Source organism: Narcine bancroftii, chromosome 5 (assembly GCF_036971445.1).
Source record: "Narcine bancroftii isolate sNarBan1 chromosome 5, sNarBan1.hap1, whole genome shotgun sequence".
Classification (NCBI taxonomy): Eukaryota; Metazoa; Chordata; class Chondrichthyes; order Torpediniformes; family Narcinidae; genus Narcine; species Narcine bancroftii.
The window spans coordinates 191,475,378-191,500,611 of NC_091473.1; the positions used below are offsets into that span (position 1 = coordinate 191,475,378).

The following is a 25,234-nucleotide window of genomic DNA, read 5'->3' on the forward strand; positions in this document are numbered from 1 at the left end:
CTGGAGATTGTTCGGCCTGGGACGGGGGGGGAACTGTCTGGCCAGTCCACGACTCAGTGAGGCCTCTCCTCATACCATCCCCTCCAAGTCTCGCACTATTGCGTTCAGAATGTGTTCGACGGTGGGGCACGTGTGATTAATAAACGGTGGTCTTTACGCACAGGAAAATTCACAAAAATAACTATACATGGGGTGCAAATAAATTGCTACTAAACATTCTCAATTACCGAGTGGTTACGCAAGGGTTAAACGCACAGTACCCATCAACCTTCTCTCTCTCTAACAGTCACAGCATATGAATAAACAGTAAATTAATCACAATGTACAAAATGAACTTGGTCTCCAGCATCATCCAGGACGGGCTTGATGTCGTTGGCCCTCCAGTGCTGCCCGTAGCCTGGAGTTCAGTAATGGGCTCTGCAGAAGCAAAAAGAGAAAAGCAGCAGGCTCCACGTGTGGGCTGTTTCAATGCAGGGCCCTGCCCCATGACCTGCGAGGACCAATTGCGCGTCAGCCTCACCTGTGGGCAGATCTAAGCATTGATTGGCACCTGGTGGACCAATTACAAAGCCCAAAATCATGCCTCTGCCTCACAGGTGGGCAAGTCCAACCCTTGAAGTCACTTCTGATCTCTTGCCTGTTGGGGAGGTCACATGACCCTCCCATCGCACATACATTGATTGGCTGGTCCTTCATTGTTGCTACGACTAAATCCTGGAGCTCCCTCCCTCAGCATAGTGGTAGCAGCTACACCAGAAGGTCTGCAGATGGCATGCGGGGACTGTAAGATCGCAGGAGAGGCAAATCAGACAAAATTCAACCCTCAGGAGCTCCGGAAGGGTCACCCAGTTGGTATCTTGCCTCCTCGCTCCCCTTCTTTGCTTCCTGTGGAATTTGCACCTTCTTCCCAGTGATCCTTGCTGATTTCCCCTGGGTGCTCTGTTTTTTTCTCCCATATCCCCAGCGAATTGGCTGCTGGAAACCACCCCCCTGTAGATGGGCGGCACGGTCAGCCCAATGACATCACAGCAGCAGAGACTCTGGTTCGAATCCGGCGCTGTCTGCAACGAGTTTGTAAGCTCTTCCCGTGTCTGCGTGGGTTTCCTCTGGGTGCTCAGGTATCCACCCACCCTTCAAAAGCATAGAGGGTTGTAGGTTAATTGGGTATATTTGGGCAGCATGGCTCATGGGCCGGAAGGGCCTGTTGCTGTGCTGTCCGTCTAATGAAAAAAAAATTTGAGTGGCAGAAACAATGTAGGAGAATGGACTCAGAAATTAAAAGGTGAACAAGAACATAGAATATTACAGCACAGTGCTGGCCCTTTGGTCCTCGATGTTGTACTGACATATATTCCTACCAAAGGGGAAAAAAAAGATCTAATCTCTTCCTACCTAGTAACCCTCTAATTTTTTTCATCCATGTGCCTGTTTAAGAGTCTCTTAAATGGCAAGGCATTCCAGGCACCTACAACTCTATTTATTAAAAAAAAAGAACTTACCCCTGATGTCTCTCAGAAACCTCTCTCCCTTCACTTTGTAAAGATGTGCCCTAGTGTTTGTTACTCCCGCTCTGGGAAAAAAAGGTGCTGACTGTCCACCTTATCTGTGCCTCTCAGAATCTTGTTGACCTCTCCTCTGCTAACCTTTCCGCTTAAGATTTATTTTCCAATGCAGGCAGCACCCTGGTAAATCTCCTCTGCACCCTCTCCACAGCTTCCAGATCCTTCCTAGGTGACCAGAGCTGAACACAGTACTCCAAGTGTGGTCTCACCAGAGGTTTGTAGAGTTGCGGCATGACCTCTTGAATCTTGAACTTATTAATGAAGCCCAACATCCCACAAGCCTTCTTAACTACCCAATCAACCTGTACAGTGACCTTGAGAGATGTGTGGATTTGGACCTCAAATCCTTCATCCTTTTTCACTCTAAAGAGAAAATCCACTAACCTTGCCTCAAAGGTTACATTTTCCAATCTAGGTAGCGTCCTATAAATATCCTCTGCCAGGAGCTAATGTGGACCCACTTGGCATCCTTGTGAGTGTAGAACTGATGCACCACAAAGGGTAGGATAATTACTTGAGCCAACAGCAGAGATACTGTTTCCAAAGCAGAGGCAAGTGGCATGGACCTGGTGAATTGAGGGAATGCACACCCAATCGTGCTGAAGTCTCTCTCGAACACGGTGACTCTGGTGTGTGAATCATGGCCCTGGCGTTCGTGCCAGTGAGCGCGAGTGCTGCAGCGTTAGGCACATGGGTTCTGCCGTACCGTGTTCCTCTCGTCTGTGGCTTCTCCACCCCTTCCCTTCTCTGTTGCCCCTGCAGACGGTGGTACGCACCTGCTGCATCCGAAGCTTTGGACACTTCCTGACCCGCCTCCAGAAGAACGTTCTGCAGTATAACCGGGAGCTGGGAATCTTCATCAGCATCAACCGCAGCGAGGAGGAAACGCTGATGGAACAGGCGCAAGCCCAGTTCCGAATGGTGAGAAACCCCCAACTCGCTGCTCTGTACGCCTCATCTGGCTGCCCCTCGCTGCCTTCCCCTTGCCCCTCCGCCCCCCCCACCTCCACCGCAAGGCCTGGTCTCGTGCTGATTTGCCTTCGTCTGTTCCTCTCCAGGCTGAGGAAGAGGCTCGGAGAAATCGCTTGATGCGGGATATGGCCCAGCTCCGGCTTCAGGTGAGTGGGTGCCTTGCTGGCCAGCCAGCAGAGGGCTGACACCGGCCCTGGAAATCAGACCCTGATTCTTTTGCCCCATATTGCCACTTCCGAGCAACCTGACCTTCCCCTTTCAATGGGAAGTTCACAGTAATATCCAGTGGATTTAAACCACCCGAACAGAAGGAGTCCTTTCCTGCATCTGAAATAAGATCATAAGACAAAGGAGCAGAAATAGGCCATTCAGCCCTTCGCGTCTTCCCCCACCATTTAATCATGATCCGATCCATTTTTGGCCCTCTCCCCATAACCTTTGGTGCCCTGGCTAATCAAGAACCTTTCAATCTCTGTCTTTAAATACACCCAATGACCTGGCCTCCACAACCACTTGGGGTCACTAAATTCCACAGATTCACTGCCCTCTGGAAGAAGAAATTCCTCCGCATCTCTACTAAGCAGACATCCTTCATTCCTGAAGTTATCCCCTATGTCCTGGACTCTCTCACCATGGGAAACAGACCTTTCTACATTTACTCCGTCCACACCTTTCAACATTCGAAATGGTCACTGAGGTCCCCCCACCATTTTCCTAAATTCCCACGAGAACAGGCCAAGATCTGTCAAATGCTACTCATTGATAACCCTTTCATTCCCTGAAACATCCTAGTGAACCTCCTCAACCTTCTCCAACTTCAGTACATACTTTCTTAAACAAGGAACCCAAAACTGCCCACGATGGTTCAAGTGAGGACTCCCCGATGCCTTATAAAGCCTCAATGTCACATCCCTGCTCTTGTATTCTCTTCCTCTTGAAGTGAACGCCAGCCTTCTTCACCACCGTCTCAACCAAGTTTCCCTTCAGACTATCCTGGATGAGGACTCCCAGGGACCTTTGCTTTGAACCTTGTGTATTTAGCAAAGAGGCTTTTTGTCCAATTGGCAGACCCCAGCCTTGACCCCTGCCTTCCACCCCTTGCCCTTCAGGGCCCTCCCCCAACCCGCCACTATGTCCTGTGGAAGTGCACGATGCCTCTCTCTGAAGGGCAGTTCAGGATGTCAGGGCATCCTCAGACGTGCCCGCAGTAAGGTTGGATAGCTTGTCAGCCAAGTTCTGCACAGCCGGATTCCACGAACATGGATTCCTGGGAAAAAGGGAAGCAATATAAAGAGAGTCCTATAAGCATTCAGTAGGTTGGGCAGCCACTCTGGAAAGAGAAGCTGAGTTAAATGGCAAGCATGCTACTGTGCAGAAGGACTTGAGAGGGTATGTTCATGAATCGCAAGAGGTTGGATTGCAAGTGCAGCAGGCTGTCAAGAAGGCAAATGGAGCCATATAACCATTTACGGAGTGGAAACAGGCCATGTTGGTCTTTCAAGTCCGCACCGGTTCACGAGAACAACTCCACTAGCTCAAACCTCCCACTCTCCACCCATAACCCTCCAACACCCTCACTTCCATGTACACATCCAATCTTCTCTTAAATGACAGAAGGGACCCTGCCGCAACTATCTCATTCGGAAGATCATTCCATTCTGCCACCTCTTGCTGAGTGAAAAAAACCACCTCTAATATTTCTCCGAAAGTGTTGCCCCTTATCCTTAACTCATGGCCTCTTGTTCCAACCTTCCCTGTCCTCACGGGAAAAAGTCTATTTATTTCTAGTCTATCTATTCCTTTCATAATACTTCTATCAAGTCCCCTCTCAGTCATCGACGTTCCAATGAATAAAGTCCCAATCTCCTTAATCTCGCCCTGTAATCCAGATGCTGTAAGCCAGGTAACATCCTTGTACACCTTCTCTGCACGCTCTCCACCATATCTATATCCTTACTATAATTTGGAGACCAGAACTGAGCACAGTACTCCAAACATGGCCTCACCAATGCCTTAAACAGCTGCAGCATCACCTCCCAGCTCCTATACTCTGATATGATTTATGAAGGCCAGCATACCATATGCCTCTGTCTACATGGGAATCCACCTTCAGTGAACTCTGTACCATAGCCCCCAGGTCACTCTGCTTCTCTGCATGCCTTAATGCCCTCTCCTTAACTGTATATGTCCTATTCTGTTTATTTTTACCGAAATGCAACACCTCACACTTGTCTACATTGAATTTCATCTGCCAAACATAGGCCTTCATTGCCGGAGGGATTGAATTTAGGAGCAGGGAGGTTGTGCTGCAACTGTACAAGGTCCTGGTGAGGCCGCACCTGGAGAACTGCGTGCAGTTCTGGTATCTCCTTACCTGAGGAAGGATGAACTGGCTTTGGAGGGGCTGCAGAGGAGGTTCACCAGATTGATTCCAAGGATGAGGGGATTGGCCTCTGAACAGAGATTGAGTCGTCTGGGACTGTTCTCCCTGGAATTTAGAAGAATGAGAGGAGATCCTTTAGAAATGTATAAAATTATGAAGAGAAGGGGTATGAAGGGCTATGGACTTGGTGCTTCAGAGGAACGAGGCAGAAAAATAGTTTGGCACAGACTAGAGGGGCCTCTTTCTGTGCAGTAATGTTTTATGGTGATGTACTTTGGAAGGGAAAACATGAAGGGTCGGATACTTAACAGAGTGGAAGAACAGAGGGACCTTGGGGTCCAAATCCGCAGATCTCTCAAAGTCGCCGCACAGGTTGATAGGATAGTTAAGAAGGTCAATGGGATGCTGGACTTGGGGTGGGGGAGGTGGGGATTGAGTTCAGCAGTCGTGAGGTGATGTCACAGCTCTACAAATCTCTGGTGAGATCACACTTGGAGTATTGCATTCAGTTCTGGTCACCTCATGACAGGAAGGATGTGGAAGCCTTGGAGAGGGTGCAGAGGAGATTTACCAGGATGTTGCCTACATTGGAAAATGTCTTATGAGGCAAGGTTAGCAGAGCTGGGGCTTTTCTCTTTGGAGCAAAGGATGACTTAATAGAGGTCTACATTTTTACCTAGGGCAGGAGTAGCAAACACCAGAGAACATCTGTACAAAGTGAAGGGAGGAAAATTTAGAAGAGATATCAGGAGTAAGATTTTTTTTATAAAACACAGAGTTGTGGGAGCCTGGAAAGCATTGCCAGGGCTGGTGAATACATAGGTAAGCTGCTTCTATTGGTGGGGAGACTAGAAGGAGGGATCTCGGGTTAGTAGATTTAGGATGGAGATGAGGAGGAACTGCTTTTCCCAGAGGGTGGGGAATTGGAATTGCTGCTTAGTGAAGCAGTGGAGGCGACCTCAGTAAATATATTTTAGACATGGGTGGATAGATTTTTAAATAATAGTGGAATTAAGAGATATGGGGGAAAAGGCAGGTGGGTGGATCTGAGCTGATCAGCCATGATCTCATTGAATGGCGGAGCAAGCTCGATGGGCCGGATGGCCAACTCCTGCTCCTAAGCCTTGTATTTCAATAGCAGGCTGAAGACGCGCTGTGGATGGAGGATATCTTGCTAATTACGTCCTTTCTTTCCCCCTTGCTCCACTCTGTCCTGCCCTTCTCCCACCCCATCCCTCTCCCTCGCTTTGGCCCCTTTTCCCTCTGGCTTTCCCACCCCTCCCCCTTTCTCTTCCAACCAAACCCTCTCCTTACCACTGCATATTCCATCCCCCACCAAAGCTGGAGGTTTCTCAGTTGGAAGGAAGCCTGCAGCAGCCAAAGAACCAGTCGACCATGTCTCCGTACCTGATCCCCAACACCCAAGCCATCTGCCAGCAGTTGGCCAACATCCGGCACCTGGCCAATAGCAGCCGATTCATCATCATCATCCCTCGGACAGGTCAGTGCCTCTCAGCTCGGTCCTCTGTCTGCGTCATTTTGTCCATTATTTAAAGATCCGTCATTTATTTAGAAATATGGCCAGCATGTGTAGAATCGGCTGCTCGAGAGTGCACAGCAGGGCTTGTATCAACTAAGCAACGTCTTGGGGATCACCACCCTCTGCCTCTCCAAGAGCACAGATCCCCTTTCTTTAACATGTGACCTCTCGTCCTCCAATTGCCCACACTGCGAGCCATTTGGTCCTCTCCCTAGATTTTATATAGATTAAGAGAGCTTACTATATATTTTTGGTGTAGAAGACCACCTTCAGATAAGAAAGGTCCCCAATTTCAGCCTGAATTTAATAATTTTTTTAATATCATATATAGGGTATATAAGATGCCCCCCCCAAAAAAAAAACGTGTTGATTGAGCTGTTGGACGGGTCCATTATTTGACATGCTGTGTGACTTTGCGATCAAAGCATGAAAGTACAGGGTGCAATAAAATCTTTCAAAAAGTGCAGTATCTCTAGGGCAGCGGATGATCTATTGCCGGACACTCATAGCGAAGGGAGAGCTGACTCACCAGATTCAGACTGGGACCTGTATGAGGACATCGAGATTCCGGATGCGCTTGCCGAGGACTTTGCTTCAGACGATGATTTCAGATGTTTTACAAATAAAAATTTATTTCGAATATAGCTTAAACATTTGTTGTAGGGTGGGGTCTGAGTGGATTATGGAGCCTTCTGAGTAGAACTTTAAGGTGATATTTTTGTACCCAGCCTATAAAATGACCCCCTCTTTTTGTCTTTTTTATTTGTGCTTTAAGAGTCATTTTGAATGCCGAAATATACGATAATTGCTATCAGCCCCAGAGTGTTTATTGTGGAAGTGGAGTGGTAACCAACTTGTTCGCCCTGAGCTGGGAGTGTGTAATGGGGCAATTTGGAGGCAGCATCACTCTGTGTCTAATCCTTGCCCTGGAACTATCTAATGGGGCAGTGCAGAAGGAGCATCCCTCTGTGCCTGACCCCTGGAATGTGTGAAGGGGCAGTGTAGAGGGAGCTTCACTCTGTGTCTGACCCTGGGAGTGTGTGATGGAATGGTGTGGAGGGAGCTTCACTCTATGTGTGACTCTGGGAGTGTGTGATGGAACAGTATGGAGGCTGCATCACTCTGTGATAATGGGGCAGTGCAGAAGGAGCATCCCTCTGTGCCTGACCCCTGGAATGTGTGATGGGGCAGTGTAGAGGGAGCTTCACTCTGTGTCTGACCCTGGGAGTGTGTGATGGAATGGTGTGGAGGGAGCTTCACTCTGTCTGGCCCTGAGAGTGCGATGGAATGGTGTGGAGGGAGCTTCACTCTGTGTCTGACCCCGGGAGTGTGTGATGGGACGGTGCGGAGGGAGCTTCACTCAGTGTTTGACCCTGGGAGTGTGTGATGGTGTGGAATGAGCTTCACTCTGTGTCTGACCCTGTGAGTGTTTAATGGGACGGTGCGGAGGGAGCTTCACTCAGTGTTTGACCCTGGGAGTGTGTGATGGGACGGTGTGGAGGGAGCTTCACTCTATGTGTGACTCTGGGAGTGTGTGATGGAACAGTATGGAGGCTGCATCACTCTGTGTCTAATCCTTGCCCTGGAACTATCTTCTTTTTTTTTAAATTTTATTTTTCACACCATAAACCACATTAACTATGATACATACTTTTTCCTTTTCAAATATATACAGTGCCATTTTCTCCCCCCCACCTCCCTCCTCCCATTCCACCCTCCCTACCTCCCCCCTCCCATCCATTTAAAGTACAAAATCTAGGATACATTAAACCAGTCAAACAATGTTGTCATTCAATAAAAATAAAGAAATTCCACTGAGTCAATTCTTTTCATTTCCTTCTCCTTTCGTTAATTTAGGTAGTGAATGTCCCCGGTAGGTTTTCTCTATTGTGTTTCATGTAAGGCTCCCATATTTGTTCAAATATTTCAATATTATTTCTTAAACTGTATGTTATTTTTTCTAATGGAATACATTTATTAATTTCTATATACCATTGTTGTATTTTCAAATTATCTTCCGATTTCCAGGTTGACATAATACATTTTTTTGCTACGGCTAGAGCTATCTTAACAAATCTTTTTAGTGCATCCTCCAAATCAATTCCAAATTCTTTGTTTTTTTATGTTACTTAGGAGGAAGATCTCTGGATTTTTTGGTATATTGTTTTCTGTAATTTTATTTAATATTTGGTTTAGATCTTCCCAAAATTTTTCTACTTTCTCACGTGTCCAGATTGCATGAATTGTTGTTCCCATTTCTTTTTTACATCGAAAACATCTATCAGATACTGTTGGGTCCCATTTATTTAACTTTTGAGGTGTAATGTATAGCCTGTGTATCCAGTTATATTGTATCATACGTAACCTCGTATTTATTGTATTTCTCATCGTTCCAGAACATAACTTCTCCCATGTTTCCTTTTTTATCTTTATATTTAAATCTTGTTCCCATTTTTGTTTAGTTTTACCATTTGTTTCCTCATTCTCCTTTTCTTGCAGTTTAATATACATATTTGTTATAAATCTTTTGATTATCATTGTATCTGTAATCACATATTCAAAGTTACTTCCCTCTGGTAACCTCAGACTGCTTCCTAATTTGTCCTTCAAGTAGGATCTCAATTGGTAATATGCCAGCACTGTATCTTGAGTTATATTGTATTTATCTTTCATTTGTTCAAAGGATAATAATCTATTTCCTGAAAAACAATTTTCTATTCTTTTGATCCCTTTTTTCTCCCATTCTCTAAAGGAAAGGTTATCTATTGTAAAAGGGATTAACTGATTTTGCGTCAATATTAGTTTTGGTAATTGATAATTTGTTTTATTTCTTTCTACATGAATCTTCTTCCAAATATTGAGTAGATGATGTAATACTGGAGAACTTCTATGTTGTACCAATTTTTCATCCCATTTATATAATATGTGTTCAGGTATCTTTTCCCCTATTTTATCTAATTCTAATCTGGTCCAATCTGGCTTTTCCCTTGTTTGATAAAAATCTAATAGGTATCTTAATTGTGCGGCTCTATAATAATTTTTAAAGTTTGGCAGTTGTAAGCCTCCTTGTTTATACCATTCTGTTAATTTATCTAGTGCTATCCTCGGTTTCCCCCCTTTCCATAAAACTTTCCTTATTATTTTCTTTAACTCCTTGAAGAATTTCTCTGTCAGGTGTCTTGGCAATGCCTGAAATAGGTATAATATCCTTGGGAAAATGTTCATTTTAATACAGTTTATCCTTCCTATTAGTGTTAATGGTAAATCTTTCCAATGCTCTAAATCGTCCTGCAATTTTTTCATTAGTGGATAATAATTGAGTTTATATAATTGGCCTAGATTTTTATTTATTTGTATACCTAGGTATCTAGGTATCTTTGCCATCTAAATGGTGATTCCTTCTTAAATTTTGAGAAATCCGCATTATTCATAGGCATTGCTTCACTTTTATTTACGTTGATCTTGTAACCCGACACTTCTCCATATTCCTTCAATTCCTTATATAATTCTTTTATTGATAGTTCTGGTTCTGTTAAGTATACTATAACATCATCCGCAAATAAACTGATTTTATATTCCTTGTCTTTTATTTTTATCCCTTTTATATTATTTTCTGTTCTTATCAATTCTGCTAGTGGTTCTATAGCTAACGTGAACAATAAGGGTGATAGTGGGCATCCCTGCCGTGTTGACCTGCTTAAGTTAAATTGCTTTGATACATATCCATTTACTGTCACTTTCGCCAATGGTCCCTTATATAATGCTTTAATCCAATTAATATACTTCTCTGGTAAACTGAATTTTTGCAATACTTTGAATAAATAATTCCATTCTACTCTGTCAAAGGCCTTCTCTGCGTCTAAAGCAACTGCTACTGTTGGCGCTTTACTCCCTTCTACTGCATGAATTAAGTTAATAAATTTACAAATATTGTCTGTTGTGCGTCTTTTTTTAATAAATCCAGTTTGGTCTAGATTTACCATTTTCGGTACATACTCTGCTAATCTGTTTGCTAATAGTTTAGCTATTATCTTATAATCTGTGTTAAGTAAAAGATATTGGTCTATATGACGCTGGTGTGAGTGGATCTTTCCCTTGCTTTAGTATTACTGTAATTATTGCTGTTTTACATGAATCTGGTAAGCTTTTTTTTTTCACACCATAAATCACAATAGCCATGATATACACTTTTTCTTTTCCACACATTTACAGTGACTTTTTCTCCCTCCCCCCTCCCTCCTCCCAAGCCACCCCCCCACCCCCCCCCCTCTCATCCATTTTAGGTATACAATCTAGGTTGCATTAATTCAGTTAGACAATGTTGTCATTCAACAGAAATACACCAGAAATTCTACTGAGTCCATTCTTTTCTTTTCTTCTCCTTCCATCAACTTAGGTAATGTTTGTTCCCGGTAGGTTTTCGCTATTGTATTTAATGTAAGGCTCCCATACTTGTTCGAATATTTCAATATTATTTCTTAAACTATATGTTATTTTTTCTAATGGAATACATTTATTCATTTCTATATACCATTGTTGTATTTTCAAATTATCTTCCAATTTCCAGGTTGACATAATACATTTTTTTGCTACGGCTAGGGCTATCTTGACAAATCTTTTTTGTGCATCTTCCAAGTCAATTCCAAATTCTTTATTTTTTATGTTACTTAGGAGAAAGATCTCTGGATTCTTTGGTATATTGTTTTCTGTTATTTTATTTAATATCTGATTGAGATCATCCCAAAATTTTTCTACTCTCTCACATGTCCAGATTGCATGAATTGTTGTTCCCCTTTCTTTTTTACATCGAAAACATCTATCAGATACTGTTGGGTCCCATTTATTTAACTTTTGCGGTGTAATGTTTAGTCTGTGTAACCAATTATATTGTATCATACGCAGCCTCGTATTTATTGTATTTCTCATCGTTCCAGAGCATAACTTCTCCCATGTTTCCTTTTTTATCTCTATATTTAAATCTTGTTCCCATTTTTGTTTAGTTTTACCATTTGTTTCCTCATTCTCCTTTTCTTGCAGTTTAATATACATATTTTTTATAAATCTTTTGATTAACATTGTATCTGTAATCACATATTCAAGGTTACTTCCCTCTGGTAAACTCAAGTTGTTTCCTAATTTATCTTTCAAGTAGGATCTCAGTTGGTAATATGCCAGCGCTGTATCTCCAGTTATATTGTACTTATCTCTCATTTGTTCAAAGGATAAGAATCTACTTCCTGAAAAACAATTTTCTATTCTTTTAATCCCTTTTTTTTCCCATTTTCTAAAGGCAAGGTTGTCTATTGTAAAAGGGAGTAGCTTATTTTGCGTCAATATTAGTTTTGGTATTTGGTAATTTATTTTATTTCTTTCTACATGAATCTTCTTCCATATATTGAGGAGATGGTGTAATACTGGAGAAGTTCTATGTTGTACCAATTTTTCGTCCCATTTATATAATATGTGTTCAGGTATCTTTTCCCCTATTTTATCTAATTCTAGTCTCGTCCAGTCTGGTTTTTCCCTTGTTTGATAAAAATCTGATAGGTACCTTAATTGTGCGGCTCTATAATAATTTTTGAAGTTTGGCAATTGTAAGCCTCCTTGTTTATACTATTCTGTTAATTTATCTAGTGCTATCCTCGGTTTCCCCCCTCTCCATAAAAATCTCCTTATTATTTTCTTTAACTCTTTGAAGAATTTTTCTGTCAGTTGTATTGGCAATGCCTGAAATAAGTATAGTATCCTTGGAAAAATGTTCATTTTAATACAGTTTATCCTTCCTATCAGTGTTAGTGGTAGCTCTTTCCAATGCTCTAAATCGTCCTGTAATTTTTTCATTAGTGGATTGTAATTGAGTTTATATAATTGGCCTAGATTTTTGTTTATTTGCACACCTAGGTATCTTATTGCCTGCGTTTGCCATCTGAATGGGGATTCCTCCTTAAATTTTGAGAAATCCGCGTTATTCATAGGCATTGCTTCACTTTTATTTACGTTTATCTTGTATCCCGACACTTCTCCATATTCCTTCAATTTCTTATATAGTTCTTTTATTGATAGTTCTGGTTCTGTTAAGTACACTATCACATCATCCGCAAACAGACTGATTTTATATTCCCTGTCTTTTATTTTTATTCCTTTTATATTATTATCTCTTCTTATCGATTCTGCTAGTGGTTCTATAGCTAGCGCAAACAATAATGGTGATAGTGGGCATCCCTGCCGCGTTGACCTGCTTAAGTTAAATTGCTTTGATACATGTCCATTTACTGTCACTTTCGCTAACGGTCCCTTATATAATGCTTTAATCCAATTAATATACTTCTCCGGTAAACTGAATTTTTGCAATACTTTGAACAAGTAATTTCATTCTACTCTGTCGAAGGCCTTCTCTGCGTCTAAAGCAACTGCTACTGCCGGTGCTTTATTTCCTTCTACTGCATGAATTAAGTTAATAAATTTACAAATATTGTCTGTTGTGCGTCTTTTTTTGATAAATCCAGTTTGGTCTAAATTTACCATTTTCGGTACCTGTTCTGCTAATCTGTTTGCTAATAGTTTAGCTATTATCTTATAATCTGTGTTTAGCAGAGATATTGGTCTATATGACGCTGGTGAGAGTGGATCTTTCCCTTGTTTTAGTATCACTGTAATTATTGCTGTTTGACATGAATCTGGTAAGCTTTGTGTTTTATCAGTCTGGTTGATTACTTCCAGGAGGGGAGGAATTAATAAATCTTTAAATGTTTTATAGAATTCTATTGGGAATCCATCCTCTCCTGGTGTCTTATTATTTGGTAATTTTTTTATTATCTCTTGTATTTCTACTATTCCAAATGGTTCTGTTAATTTATTTTGTTCCTCTATTTGTAGTTTTGGCAGTTCAATTTTAGTTAGAAATTCATCTATTTTCCCTTCTTTCCCTTCGTTTTCAGTTTGGTATAATTGTTCATAGAATTCTCTAAAGTTTTCCTTGATCTCCTTTGGATTATATGTGATTTGTTTGTCTTTTTTCCTTGATGCCAATACCATTTTCTTAGCTTGTTCTGTCTTAAGCTGCCATGCTAGAATTTTGTGCGTTTTTTCACCTAGTTCATAATATTTCTGTTTTGTCTCATTATATTCTTCTCCACCTTATATGTTTGTAGTGTTTCATATTTTATTTTTTTTTAATCTGCCAATTCTCTTCTTTTAGTTGTATCTTCCTTCATTGCTAATTCTTTTTCTATATTTACTATTTCCATTTCCAACTGCTCTGTTTCCTGATTATAGTCCTTCTTCATCTTGGTTACATAACTTATTATTTGCCCTCTAATGAACGCTTTCATTGCATCCCATAGTATAAACTTATCTTTCCCTGATTCCGTATTTATTTCAAAATACATTTTAATTTGTCTTTCAATAAATTCTCTAAAATCCTGCCTTTTGAGTAACATGTAGTTTAATCTCCATCTATACATTCTTTGAGGGATGTCCTCTAACTTTATTGTCAATATTAAGGGTGAATGGTCTGATAATATTCTAGGTTTATATTCTGTTTTTCTTACTCTATCTTGCATACGAGCTGATAACAAAAATAGGTCTATTCTTGAGTATGTTTTATGTCTAGCCGAGTAATATGAATATTCCTTTTCCTTTGGGTGTTGTTTCCTCCATATATCCAAAAGTTGCATTTGTTCCATCGCTTTAATTATAAATTTGGTTACTTTGTTCTTTCTGTTAATTTTTTTCCCAGTTTTGTCCATATTTGAATCCAAATTCAGGTTGAAATCCCCTCCTATTAATATGTTCCCTTGCGTATCTGCTATCTTCAAAAAAATATCTTGCATAAACTTTTGATCTTCCTTAGGTGAATATACATTGAGTAGATTCCAAAACTCCGAATATATCTGACATTTTATCATTACATATCTCCCTGCTGGATCTATTATTTCCTCTTCTATTTTAATTGGCACATTTTTACTAATTAATATAGCTACTCCTCTTGCTATTGAATTATACGATGCTGCTGTTACGTGTCCTACCCAATCTCTCTTTAATTTCTTGTGCTCCAATTCAGTTAAATGTGTTTCTTGCACGAATGCTATATCAATTTTTTCTTTTTTCAGTAAATTTAGCAGTTTCTTCCTTTTAATTTGGTTATGTATTCTGTTAATATTTAAAGTCATATAGTTCAGCGTAGCCATTTTATACTTTGTTTATCTTCCCTTTCCGTTTCTCCATCATTACCTTTCCTTCTTATCCATTTCTGCTTTCTTGTTTTGAACACTTCATAAGACAACATTTCTAAAACATCAAACATTTTCCCTATTCTCCTATTTAAAACTTCTTTAACCCCAATCTCCCCTCCCCCTCCTGAGTTGTCCTTTATCCATTGTCGGACAACCACATCTCCCCTCTCCATTTGGATTTGCGAATTCATGCGCAAACGTCAGCTGATTTTGCAGTGACCGTAACTGCTCCCCACCCAGCCCCCCCCAGAAAATATTTCAATTTTCATATGTAACAAAGGTCACTCTTTTAATTCCCTCCTTATTCCCTCTATTCCATTTCCCTCCCTTATTAATTCTTGTCTATACTCTGTATATTTTCCTCTAAATACGGATACATTCATGTATTCACACTATATATATATATATATATATATATATATATATATATATATACACACACATATACCCCTTTACACACATACATATAGATCGTGGTCATTTTTACTCTTATTACATGTCTTTATCTCTCTGCTTGTTTTGTAGTTGTTCTGCAAATTTCCTTGCTTCCTCTGGATCCGAGAATAGTCTGTTTTGTTGCCCTGGAATAATTATTTTAAGTACCGCTGGGTACCTTAACATGAATTTATATCCTTTTTTCCATAAGATCGTTTTCGCTGTATTGAACTCCTTCCTCTTCTTCAGGAGTTCAAAACTTACGTGTCTTTTTAGTTCGCAGTCTTTTGTACTCTCGTTACACGTCTTCATCTCTCAGTCTATTTTGTAATTGTTCTGCAAATCTTCGTGCTTCCTCTGGATCCGAGAATAGTCTGTTTTGCTGTCCTGGAATAAATATTTTCAATACCGCTGGATGCTTTAGTATAAATTTATACCCTTTCTTCCATAAAATCGCCTTTGCTGTATTGAACTCCTTTCTCTTCTTCAGGAGTTCAAAACTTATATCTGGATAAATAAAATTTTTTCGCCCTTTGTACTCTATGGCTTGTTGTCCTCTCTAACTTTCTCCATTGTCTTCTCCAGTACCTTTTCTCTTGTAGTATATCTTAGGAATTTTACTAAAATGGATCTTGGCTTTTGTTGTGGTTGTGGTTTAAAGGCCACTGCTCTATGTGCCCTTTCTATTTCCATTTCTTGCTGTAGTTCTGGACATCCTAAGATCCTGGGGATCCAATCTTTTATAAACTATCTCATATTCTTGCCTTCTTCATCTTCCTTAAGGCCCACTATCTTTATGTTATTTCTTCTGTTATAATTTTCCAATATATCTATTTTCTGAGCTAACAGTTCTTGTGTCTCTTTAACTTTTTTATTAGATTCCTCTAATTTCTTTTTTAAGTCCTCTACCTCCATTTCTACTGCTGCTTCTCATTCTTCCATCTTGTCCATTCTTTTTCCTATTTCTGATATGGTCATATCTATTTTATTCACTTTCTCTTCTGTACTGTTTATTCTTCTTCTTAAATCACTAAATTCTTGTGTTTGCCATTCTTTAAATGACTCCATGTATTCTTTAATAAGAGAAAGTATATCCTTTATCTTGCCTTTCCCTTCTTCTATTTCACTGTACTCTTCCTCTTCTTCTTCCTCTGGGTTGGCCATCTGTTGTTTCTTTGTTGCCCTTTTCTTCTCTTCTTTCTTGTTTTCATTGTCTTCTATGTTCTCCTCTTGCTGCTGCTGTTCTGTAGCTGTCATTGCCGGCTGTGGAGATCGACTCCCCAGCTGGTCCCCCCTCTCGTCGGTGTGTTTTTTTGCATGCGCGGTTGCGCACTTTTACTCGGCTCAGCGAGCCATTTTTGTAGTCCACTTTCTACCGACCTGAGGGAGCGGGTTTCTCTCTCCACCGCGGGCCTCTTCGAACAGGTAAGGCCTTCTCCTTCTTCCGTTGTCTTCTCTTCCTCTCTTCTTACCGTTGGTTTCGATTTTTCTTTTTTCGTCGCCATCTTCTTTCCACCTTTATATTCACTTTACTTTAATTTTTATTTTTGTGCCTTTGTGCTTTTTTTCAACTTTTCTGAGGGCTGGAGTTCACCGTCCGGCCACTACTCCATCACGTGACTTCCCTCCCTGGAACTATCTAATGGGGCAGTGCAGAAGGAGCATCCCTCTGTGCCTGACCCCTGGAATGTGTGATGGGGCAGTGTAGAGGGAGCTTCACTCTGTGTCTGACCCTGGGAGTGTGTGATGGGACGGTGTGGAGGGAGCTTCACTCTGTGTCTGACCCCGTGAGTGTGTGATGGGACGGTGCGGAGGGAGCTTCACTCAGTGTTTGACCCTGGGAGTGTGTGTTGACCCTGGGAGTGTGTGATGGTGTGGAAGGAGCTTCACTCTGTGTCTGACCCCGTGAGTGTGTGATGGGACGGTGCGGAGGGAACTTCACTCAGTGTTTGACCCTGGGAGTGTGTGATGGGACGGTGTGGAGGGAGCTTCACTCTATGTGTGACTCTGGGAGTGTGTGATGGAACAGTATGGAGGCTGCATCACTCTGTGTCTAATCCTTGCCCTGGAACTATCTAATGGGGCAGTGCAGAAGGAGCATCCCTCTGTGCCTGACCCCTGGAATGTGTGATGGGGCAGTGTAGAGGGAGCTTCACTCTGTGTCTGACCCTAGGAGTGTGTGATTGAATGGTGTGGAGGGAGCTTCACTCTGTCTGGCCCTGGGAGTGTGATGGAATAATGTGGAGGGAGCTTCACTCTGTGTCTGACCCCGGGAGTGTGTGATGGGACGGTGCGGAGGGAGCTTCACTCAGTGTTTGACCCTGGGAGTGTGTGATGGTGTGGAAGGAGCTTCACTCTGTGTCTGACCCCGTGAGTGTGTGATGGGACGGTGCGGAGGGAGCTTCACTCAATGTTTGTCCCTGGGAGTGTGTGATGGGATGGTGTGGAGGGAGCTTCACTCTATGTGTGACTCTGGGAGTGTGTGACGGGATGGTGCGGAGGGAGCTTCACTCTGTGTCTGATCCCTTCCCGAGGAATATGTGACGAAATGGTGCAGAGGAAACTTTGTTCTCTGCTCCGGAGTGTTTACTTGATGTTATTCTCGAGATGGAGTGCCCTTCCTGGACAGTTGTCTGAGAGCACCAGCTCTCAGAATGGGACTGACTATCCATTCACTGCTGTACTCTTCTCCCTGCAGTGATCGATGGATTGGATTTCCTGAAGAAAGAAAATTCAGGAGCACGAGATGCCATCCGGTTCCTGGAATCGGAGTTCAAGAAGGGAAACCGGTAGGCACTTATCTCAGGGGCAAGCACCCGTCAGTGGTCTAGTGCTGAGGCAATGCTGTTTTTACCTTCTCATTTAAAGCTGACTTCGGTCAGCATGGTCCCAGTGCAGATCTGTTCAGGCTCTTGTGTCCAGAATCAGAATTAATTGTCATGAACGTGTCATAAAATTCTTTACGTTGTGACTGCATCATCTTGCTATAAATTACATTTCAAGAATAAATAAATAGTGCAGGAAAAATAGGAGAAAGTGAGGTAGTGTCTGTGTTTCATTGTCTATTCCGAAACCTGATGGAGGAGGGGAGCAAGCTGTTTGTGTACTGCTGGGTGTTCGTCTTTAGGCTTCTGTACCTCCTTCCTGATAGCAGTGTGAAGAGGGCTTGGGTGCTGGGGGTCCTTGAGGATAGAGGCTGCTTTGTTACGACACCACCCCTTCTAGATGTCCTCGATGGAGTGAAGACTGATGCCCGTGTTGGCGCTGGCTGAGTTCACCACTCTGTCGTCTTTCCCTGTTCTGTGTGTTGGCACCTCCACACCAGACGGCAGTGCAGCGGACAGAATGCTCTCCATGGTACGCCTGTGGAAGTTTTCGAGAGTCTTTGGTGACTTACCAAATCTGCACAAACTCCTCATGAAGTATAGCAGCTGATGAGCCGCCTTCATCAGTGCATCGATGAGGTGCCCCCAGGACAGATCCTCAGATGTTGGCACCCAAGAATTTGAAGTTCGTAACTTGATTTGAGTGTTTCATGCCTGAGGGAACCTCCTCTCGTACATCTCAAGATGAAGGGATTCATATCAGTGCCTGCGAATGAGTAATGGGCTGCAATCTAATCAGATAGTTTGAAGTGGGGAGGGGATGGGGTAGAGTAATCTACCTTGGAGTGATCAAATTTGAAAATTAAATAAAATAAAATATCGACCTATTGTACGGTAACAGGCTCTTGTCCCACGCAATTGACCTACAATCCTTGGTATGTTTTGAAGGGTGGGAGGAAACCGGAGCACCTGGAATAAATCCACACAGACCCAGGGAGAATGGACAAACTCGTTACCGACTGCGTGAGATTCGAACCCTGGTCACTGGCAACCTTGTACTAACCGCTGCACCAACCATACAGCAGTCCTCCAATTGGAGGAGTTTGCGGAGGGAATAACGGGAGCTTAGGATGAGTCACTTGCTGGAATGTAATCGAAGAGTTTGAGAAGTTTATGTAGGGGATCACAGGTTTTTCTGCTAAATCGTTGGCTGGAATCTAATCGAGGGTTGGGACCTGGTGTACGGTGTAATCACCTCAGAAGAACACATTGGTGCCCTTTTCAGAAGCGATGTTGAAGGCAGTTTGATCAGTTTGGGGAGCAGTTATGGTTTATCATTTGAACTAATTGTTGTCTTCAGATATCTTGCCACCAATTGGTGAGACCGTTTGGGGGAAGAGTGTTGTGACTCCATTGGTGGGTTGGAAGGGTAAACACAAAATATTACAGCACTGTACAGGCCTTTGGTCCACGATGTTGTGCCAAATATATATATATATATCTACCAAAAAAAACTCTCCCTCTCTCTAAACCCTCTGTTTTCCTTTCATGCCCCTATTGTTCCAGCCTCTTACCACCACCCCTGGCGATGCTTTCCAGACTCCCACAACTGTGTTTTTTAAAAAATAAAATCTTACCGCTGATATCTCTTCTAAATTTTTCTCCCTTCACTTTGTACAGATGTTCTCTGGTGTTTGCTACTACTCCTGCCCTAGGTAAAAATGTAGACCTCTATTAAGTCATCCTTTGCTCCAAAGAGAAAAGCCCCAGCTCTGCTAACCTTGCCTCATAAGACATTTTCCAATGTAGGCAACATCCTGGTGAATCTCCTCTGCTCCCTCTCTGAGGCTTCCACATCCTTCCTGTCATGAGGTGACCAGAACTGAACGCAATACTTCAAGTGTGATCTCACCAGAGATTTGTAGAGCTGTGACATCACCTCATGACTGCTGAACTCAATCCCCCCCCCCCCCCCAAGCCCAGCATACTATTGGCCTTCTTAACTATCCTATCAACCTGCACAACGACCTTGAGAGATCTGTGGATTTGGACCCCAAGGTCCCTCTGTTCTTCCACACTGTTAAGTATCTGACCCTTTGTGTTTTCCCTTCCAAAGTGCATCACCCCACCCCCCCCCCCCCCCAACTGATCTGGATTGAACTCCATCTGCCACTTTTCTGCCCAACTCTGCATCCTGCCTGTATCCCATGACAGCCTTCAGCATCATCCACAACACCTCCAACCTTCGTATCCTCTACCAACATAATTGAATTGCAGCACTGCTCTGTGGTGTTACTTCCACTTTCATGATGAAAGTTTACGTCACTTTCAGTTATAAATATAAGGAAGGGATGTTGAATGTGGATAAGGACTGCCCTTAGTTGTTAGCGAAGATTCTGTGGAAAGGATGGTGCTGAATTCGGATTGTGCGAGGATAATTGACTTGGACTGATGATGCATTTCCATCTCAGTTACATCCGATGTCAGCGGGACACTGGCAGGACTGTGGACAGGCACAAGCTGAAGAGGCAAGATCTGGATGCATGGTAAGGAACCACTGTGCGAGAGAGGTTCTCTCAGTGCGGCTCCCTATGCGAGGCAGGTCGACACCGCTGCCGACTGCTGTTAGACCAGAATCAAACCAAGCACTCGACGCCCTTCACAGTCTAGTAAATGTGTAGTCCCCTGTGAAAGGTTACGCACCTACAAGATTGAATCTGGCACCAGGCTTCGTCACCCAAGGAGTGGTGTTGCATACCAGACCAGCAGCAATAGAAATTCACCAAAACAACAAAACAATTTGTATTAATAACAGTTTAGGCACAATTGCAAAAAGAATAAATTTTTAAAGTTCATTGTTTGTTTTAAAACTCAGATTCTTTAAATTGTTGCTCAAAAGGAATAGGTGTGAGGCCTCAAAACTCGAAATTCTTCTGGAGTTATTTCCAGAGAATTGTTTCTTCATACGAATGGAGGTTTCAGAACTTGCGTGTTTTCTTCCACGATGATTTCACAAATCCCTGGCATGGGTTGAATGAAGTAACCATTTAAAAATGGTTATGTTTCAAATGTAAGATTCATTTTGCTTTCTTTCAATCAAAAAGTGACTATTTATACTGGACACAGCAGAACTGTCCCTCTCTCTGTTCCAGAGATGGCTGAAAGTGGCCAAAGCTACTGCTTCAGAGTTCCTCCTTTTCACAAGGACCTCCGTTGAAATTGGTTCAATACTCAAAATGCAGCTTTTCAAAGATCTTTAATCACATGACTTGAATTCATTGTTGTCTTTGAAATTTCTTCAAAACCACTTCAAATTTATGTTAAAACCAAAATGACTTCATCTGTTTACTGCTTTCCGCTTCAACACTAAAAACATAAACAAGCAAATGGATTTCTTGTTTGACCAGATGTTCTTGTTGAGCAAATATCGATGACTTTAGTTTTCAATTAACCATTCAATTCTAATTTTTACGGTTGTTTTCAGCTTACACTGAACAAATGCTCTCCGATATTTGCCAGCTGCCATTTCAAAAGGTTGTCTGTGTGTGTCTCTGTTTTTACAGCCCACAAACTCCCATAATAAGAAATATGTATATTATATACCTAAAGATTAATATTAGCATAAATCCGTCGCCACTGCCTTGGCGTGGACTTGTGCGTCTCCGCAGTCACCTTCCTTTGGCAAGGTGCAGTGCAGACTGCACCATGGGTTGTGCGTGCAGTCCCGTCCAAGGCATCCACTGCGGAGAGGACCCTCTTTCACCATCCACTCAGCCCTCACCCTCTGCGACGCGCACATCTGCCCTGGCCTTTTTCCTCTGTCTCTTCATAGAGCCAAAATCAATTCCCTCCTGTCCCCTTATCATATCCAATTAACAACTTTTGATGGTCTGTACTCCTCCGCTCCCATTCTTCCCCCTTTCTCTCCCAGCTTTTAATTCTGACGCCTGTCTTTTTATCACTCATACCTTGAGGAAGGACTCAGGCCCCAAACATCGATAATATAATTTTGCCTCCTGTAGCCCATCTGAGTTCCTCTGTGTTTTTACTACAATCATTGCGTCTGCAGACTTTCATGTTGGAAGACTTGGAAGGGGGGGGGGGGTGTGGGTGGACAGTTGGTCTCCACGCCCCTTCCCCAGCTCACCTATGTTCTCACATCAATCACTCCTTTGACCAAATTCATTCCACATTAATCCCATTTTATTTTAATTTATCCCCACATCCTCATGCCCTCTCTCCAATGCCCACCGGTTGACAGGTTAATCCACCAATCTGCATGATGGGAACTCTTGTAGGAAGAACATACAGACACCTCACATCAGCACTGGAGGTGGGGCTCGAACCAGTGTCTCAGGTGCCAGGAGGCTCTCCTGAGGGGTGTTTGTGGTGATGAGCAGGGTATCAATGCACATTTTCCTTGCAGGCACTTGTATAAAATCCTGGACAGCTGCAAGCAACTGACGGTTTCTCAGGGCAGTGGCGAGGAAGAGGTAGCAGGGATGGTTACTGTCCTGACAGAATTCTCACCAGATGATCCCGCATCACTTTCCAGTAATGTGCAGGTAACATACCACAAACAAGGGTGATGTAACTTTCTCCTTTTTACTTTCTCGCGCTCCCTGTGTCTGGTGTCGGCTCCCTGTCTCCCTTTCTCTCTCTTCTCCCCCATCCCCTTCCCTGTGTCTAGTGTGCGGGCGCTTGCACACTCTCTCTCTCTCTCTCTCTCTCTCTCTCTCTCTCTCTCTCTCTCTCTCTCTCTCTCTCTCTCCCCTCCTTCCCTTCCCCTGTCTGGCACGTGCTCTCTCTCTCTCTCTCTTCTCTTTCCCCCCCCCCTCCCCCCACGCCAGGCACATCCTCCCCTGGTCTGGCACGTTCTCCCTTCCTCCTGCCTGCCATCCCTCCCTCCCCTCCCACCCGGCGCCCACTCCTGCCTGGTGCATCCTCCCTCTCTTCCCCCCACCCCCACACTCGTCTCTTCTAAAGCAGTTTGTGCAATAAGATGGAACTGCCACATTTCCCAAGAACCCAACAGGAGTCAATGCCCCTGTTTTTCCCTAATCATGCATCAGTTCCTCCTCCCTCACAACTAGGGACAATTTACAGAGGACAGCAGTTTACCAGCCTGCTTGTCTTTGGAATGAGGGCACCTGGGGGAAACCAAGGTGGTCATGCAAACTCCACACAGAAATCGGGATGGAACCCGGGCATCGATGAGGCAATGGCTGTGGCATTATGATGCCCAAAATTGGGGGTGGGGGGGTGGTGGGGGAATATGGTGTAGGGGTTGGAAGAGGTTGGGGAGTGGCTGAAGTCGTGAATGCAGAGGTCAGTGGAATGTATGTAATTACCCATTTGGCCCACTCATCACAGGCTGCACTGCAAGCTGCCCACAGTTCCGGAGTGGAGATCAAAAATATCCTGGATTTCTACAGACAGTGGAAAGAGATGGGCTGAAGGAGGAGATGCCGAACAAGAGGGTCACAACCTTGGAAGAAGGTCTTCAGACACACATACACACACATACACGCGCACGGCGGAGGTGTCTGATGGAAGCCGTGGGACTGCTGTTCCGTTCACCTGACCCAACGCACGATAACGCAGCAGAATCCCCCACAACCCGGGAGGGAAAACTTAAAAAAAAAAATCACATTGTGAAGGGAGGAGTGAGAAGGTTGGATGCTTTTCCCCCTCGTCGTAAACACCCCTGAAAAGAAATGGTGGGGGCAGAGGTCAGAGCCCTTGCCTTGAGGGCGGGTGGGGGGGGGAGGATCTCCAATGTCATGTGACAAGAGCTGTCTGCCCTCCCAGAGCAGAAATGATCACCCCTGCCCTCAGTGATTTCTCCGCCTCTTCTCCCTGACTCCTCTTCCAGGCTCTGGTGCACTCCCACCCACTCTTCCCCCTGCCCACCTACCTGCTGAGAGCCTCTAATTTGCCTCCTGCCCCTCTCCGGATGATGCCGCTGGCTGGGAAAACAGCTGCCTCCTTTGGGTGGGGTGGAATGGGGTTGCTTTGCTTTGCATGATGGTGGGCATGGTGTGGGAGGCATTGAAAGGGCAAGGGGGGTTGGTTGGGAGTCAGGAGTAACAAAGGGAGTGTGATGGAGGAAGGGGGCCTGTCCGGCCTCTTTCCTTTTCTCACAGTATCCCCACACCCCCTTGATCCTGCCTGAGGATTGTATATCCATGGAGATCCCTGCGACGATCCCTGGCATCTCCTGGCCCTTCTCTGGAGCTCTTCCCAGCCTGCACGCAACTCTGCTCCTCTCTCTCTCTCTCTCTCTCTCTCTCCCCCTCTCTCTCTCTCTTACTCTCGACCAGTGGATCTACTGTCTCCTGTTGCCCCTCCACAATTCCTCTTGAGCCCCGACTCCCAGCTTTTCGGTGAAGGGGACTCTGCTTGGCTGCTGGTGTTTACACACCCACGAGCTGTGGCTACAACCTGCTTCGGAAGCCCATCCTTTGGTGTTTTCAGAATTCAGTTTCCCTGAAGCAAACCCTCCTGCCCTGGAACGTTAACGATCGTATGCCGGAGAACAGAGCCAGTGAAAAATGTGGTATTTGGAAAATCCCCAGGAGAGTAGGTCTGGCGGAGTGGAGGAGAGAGATCAGGGCTGCGTTCAGGGAGAGGGAATGGACTTTGTTGGGGACGGGGGGGAGGGGAGTCAGCGGGGTATTACTGCCACCCGGCCGGTCTGTGTTTCTTAGTGCTCACTGTTGCTTGGTGTTGTGACGTCTAACGAGTTTGGGGGCTGTGAGCTGGGTGTCCGACCTGCCTGTGCTGCAAATCTCGGGGCTGAAGCCGTGATGGGGTGAATGTGGGGCCCACGGTTTGTTTTCAGCCAGAAGCGACCCACACCCCCAGGCTGCGCTGCCCTTCAATGTGTTCTGAAATATCATTTCAATTTTTTTGTGAAAAAAAATGCTTCAAAAGTGTTTCTCAGAAGTAATTTAAAAGAAAATTCAAGAAACCTTTCAATTCCATGAGGAAAGTAAAGGCAATAAAGTCTTGGAATTTTTTGTGGGAAAGGGAAGTGTGACTCCTGAGTGGTTTGTTTCATTTATGGTCCCCTCCACCAAAAATGTGGTGACAGGTTGAGAACATAAGAAATAGGCCATCCGACCCGTCAGGCCTGCTCCGCATGTCAGTGAGATCACAGCTGATCTGATGATGGGCTCATCTCCATCGACCTGCCTTTTCCCCATATCTCTTAATTCCCCAACTATGTAAAAAATCTATACAACTTTGTCTTAAATATATTTACTGAGGACACCTCCACT

General features: G+C 43.7%; 1 protein-coding gene across 3 annotated transcripts in view; it reads left to right on the forward strand.

The window, feature by feature from the left end:
- Nucleotides 1–24,982, forward strand: part of smg5 (SMG5 nonsense mediated mRNA decay factor) — a 64,338-nt gene extending 39,356 nt beyond the window's left edge. For all 3 annotated transcript variants that reach the window (XM_069940409.1, XM_069940412.1, XM_069940410.1), the window contains 7 exons: nt 2,325–2,483; nt 2,621–2,680; nt 6,259–6,418; nt 17,825–17,915; nt 20,423–20,497; nt 22,378–22,516; nt 23,325–24,982. In XM_069940409.1, the coding sequence (XP_069796510.1) occupies nt 2,325–2,483; nt 2,621–2,680; nt 6,259–6,418; nt 17,825–17,915; nt 20,423–20,497; nt 22,378–22,516; nt 23,325–23,408 (768 nt within the window). In that variant the 3' untranslated portion in view covers nt 23,409–24,982. The remainder of the gene's footprint in view (nt 1–2,324; nt 2,484–2,620; nt 2,681–6,258; nt 6,419–17,824; nt 17,916–20,422; nt 20,498–22,377; nt 22,517–23,324) is intronic.
- The last annotated feature ends 252 nt before the right edge of the window (nt 24,983–25,234 follow it).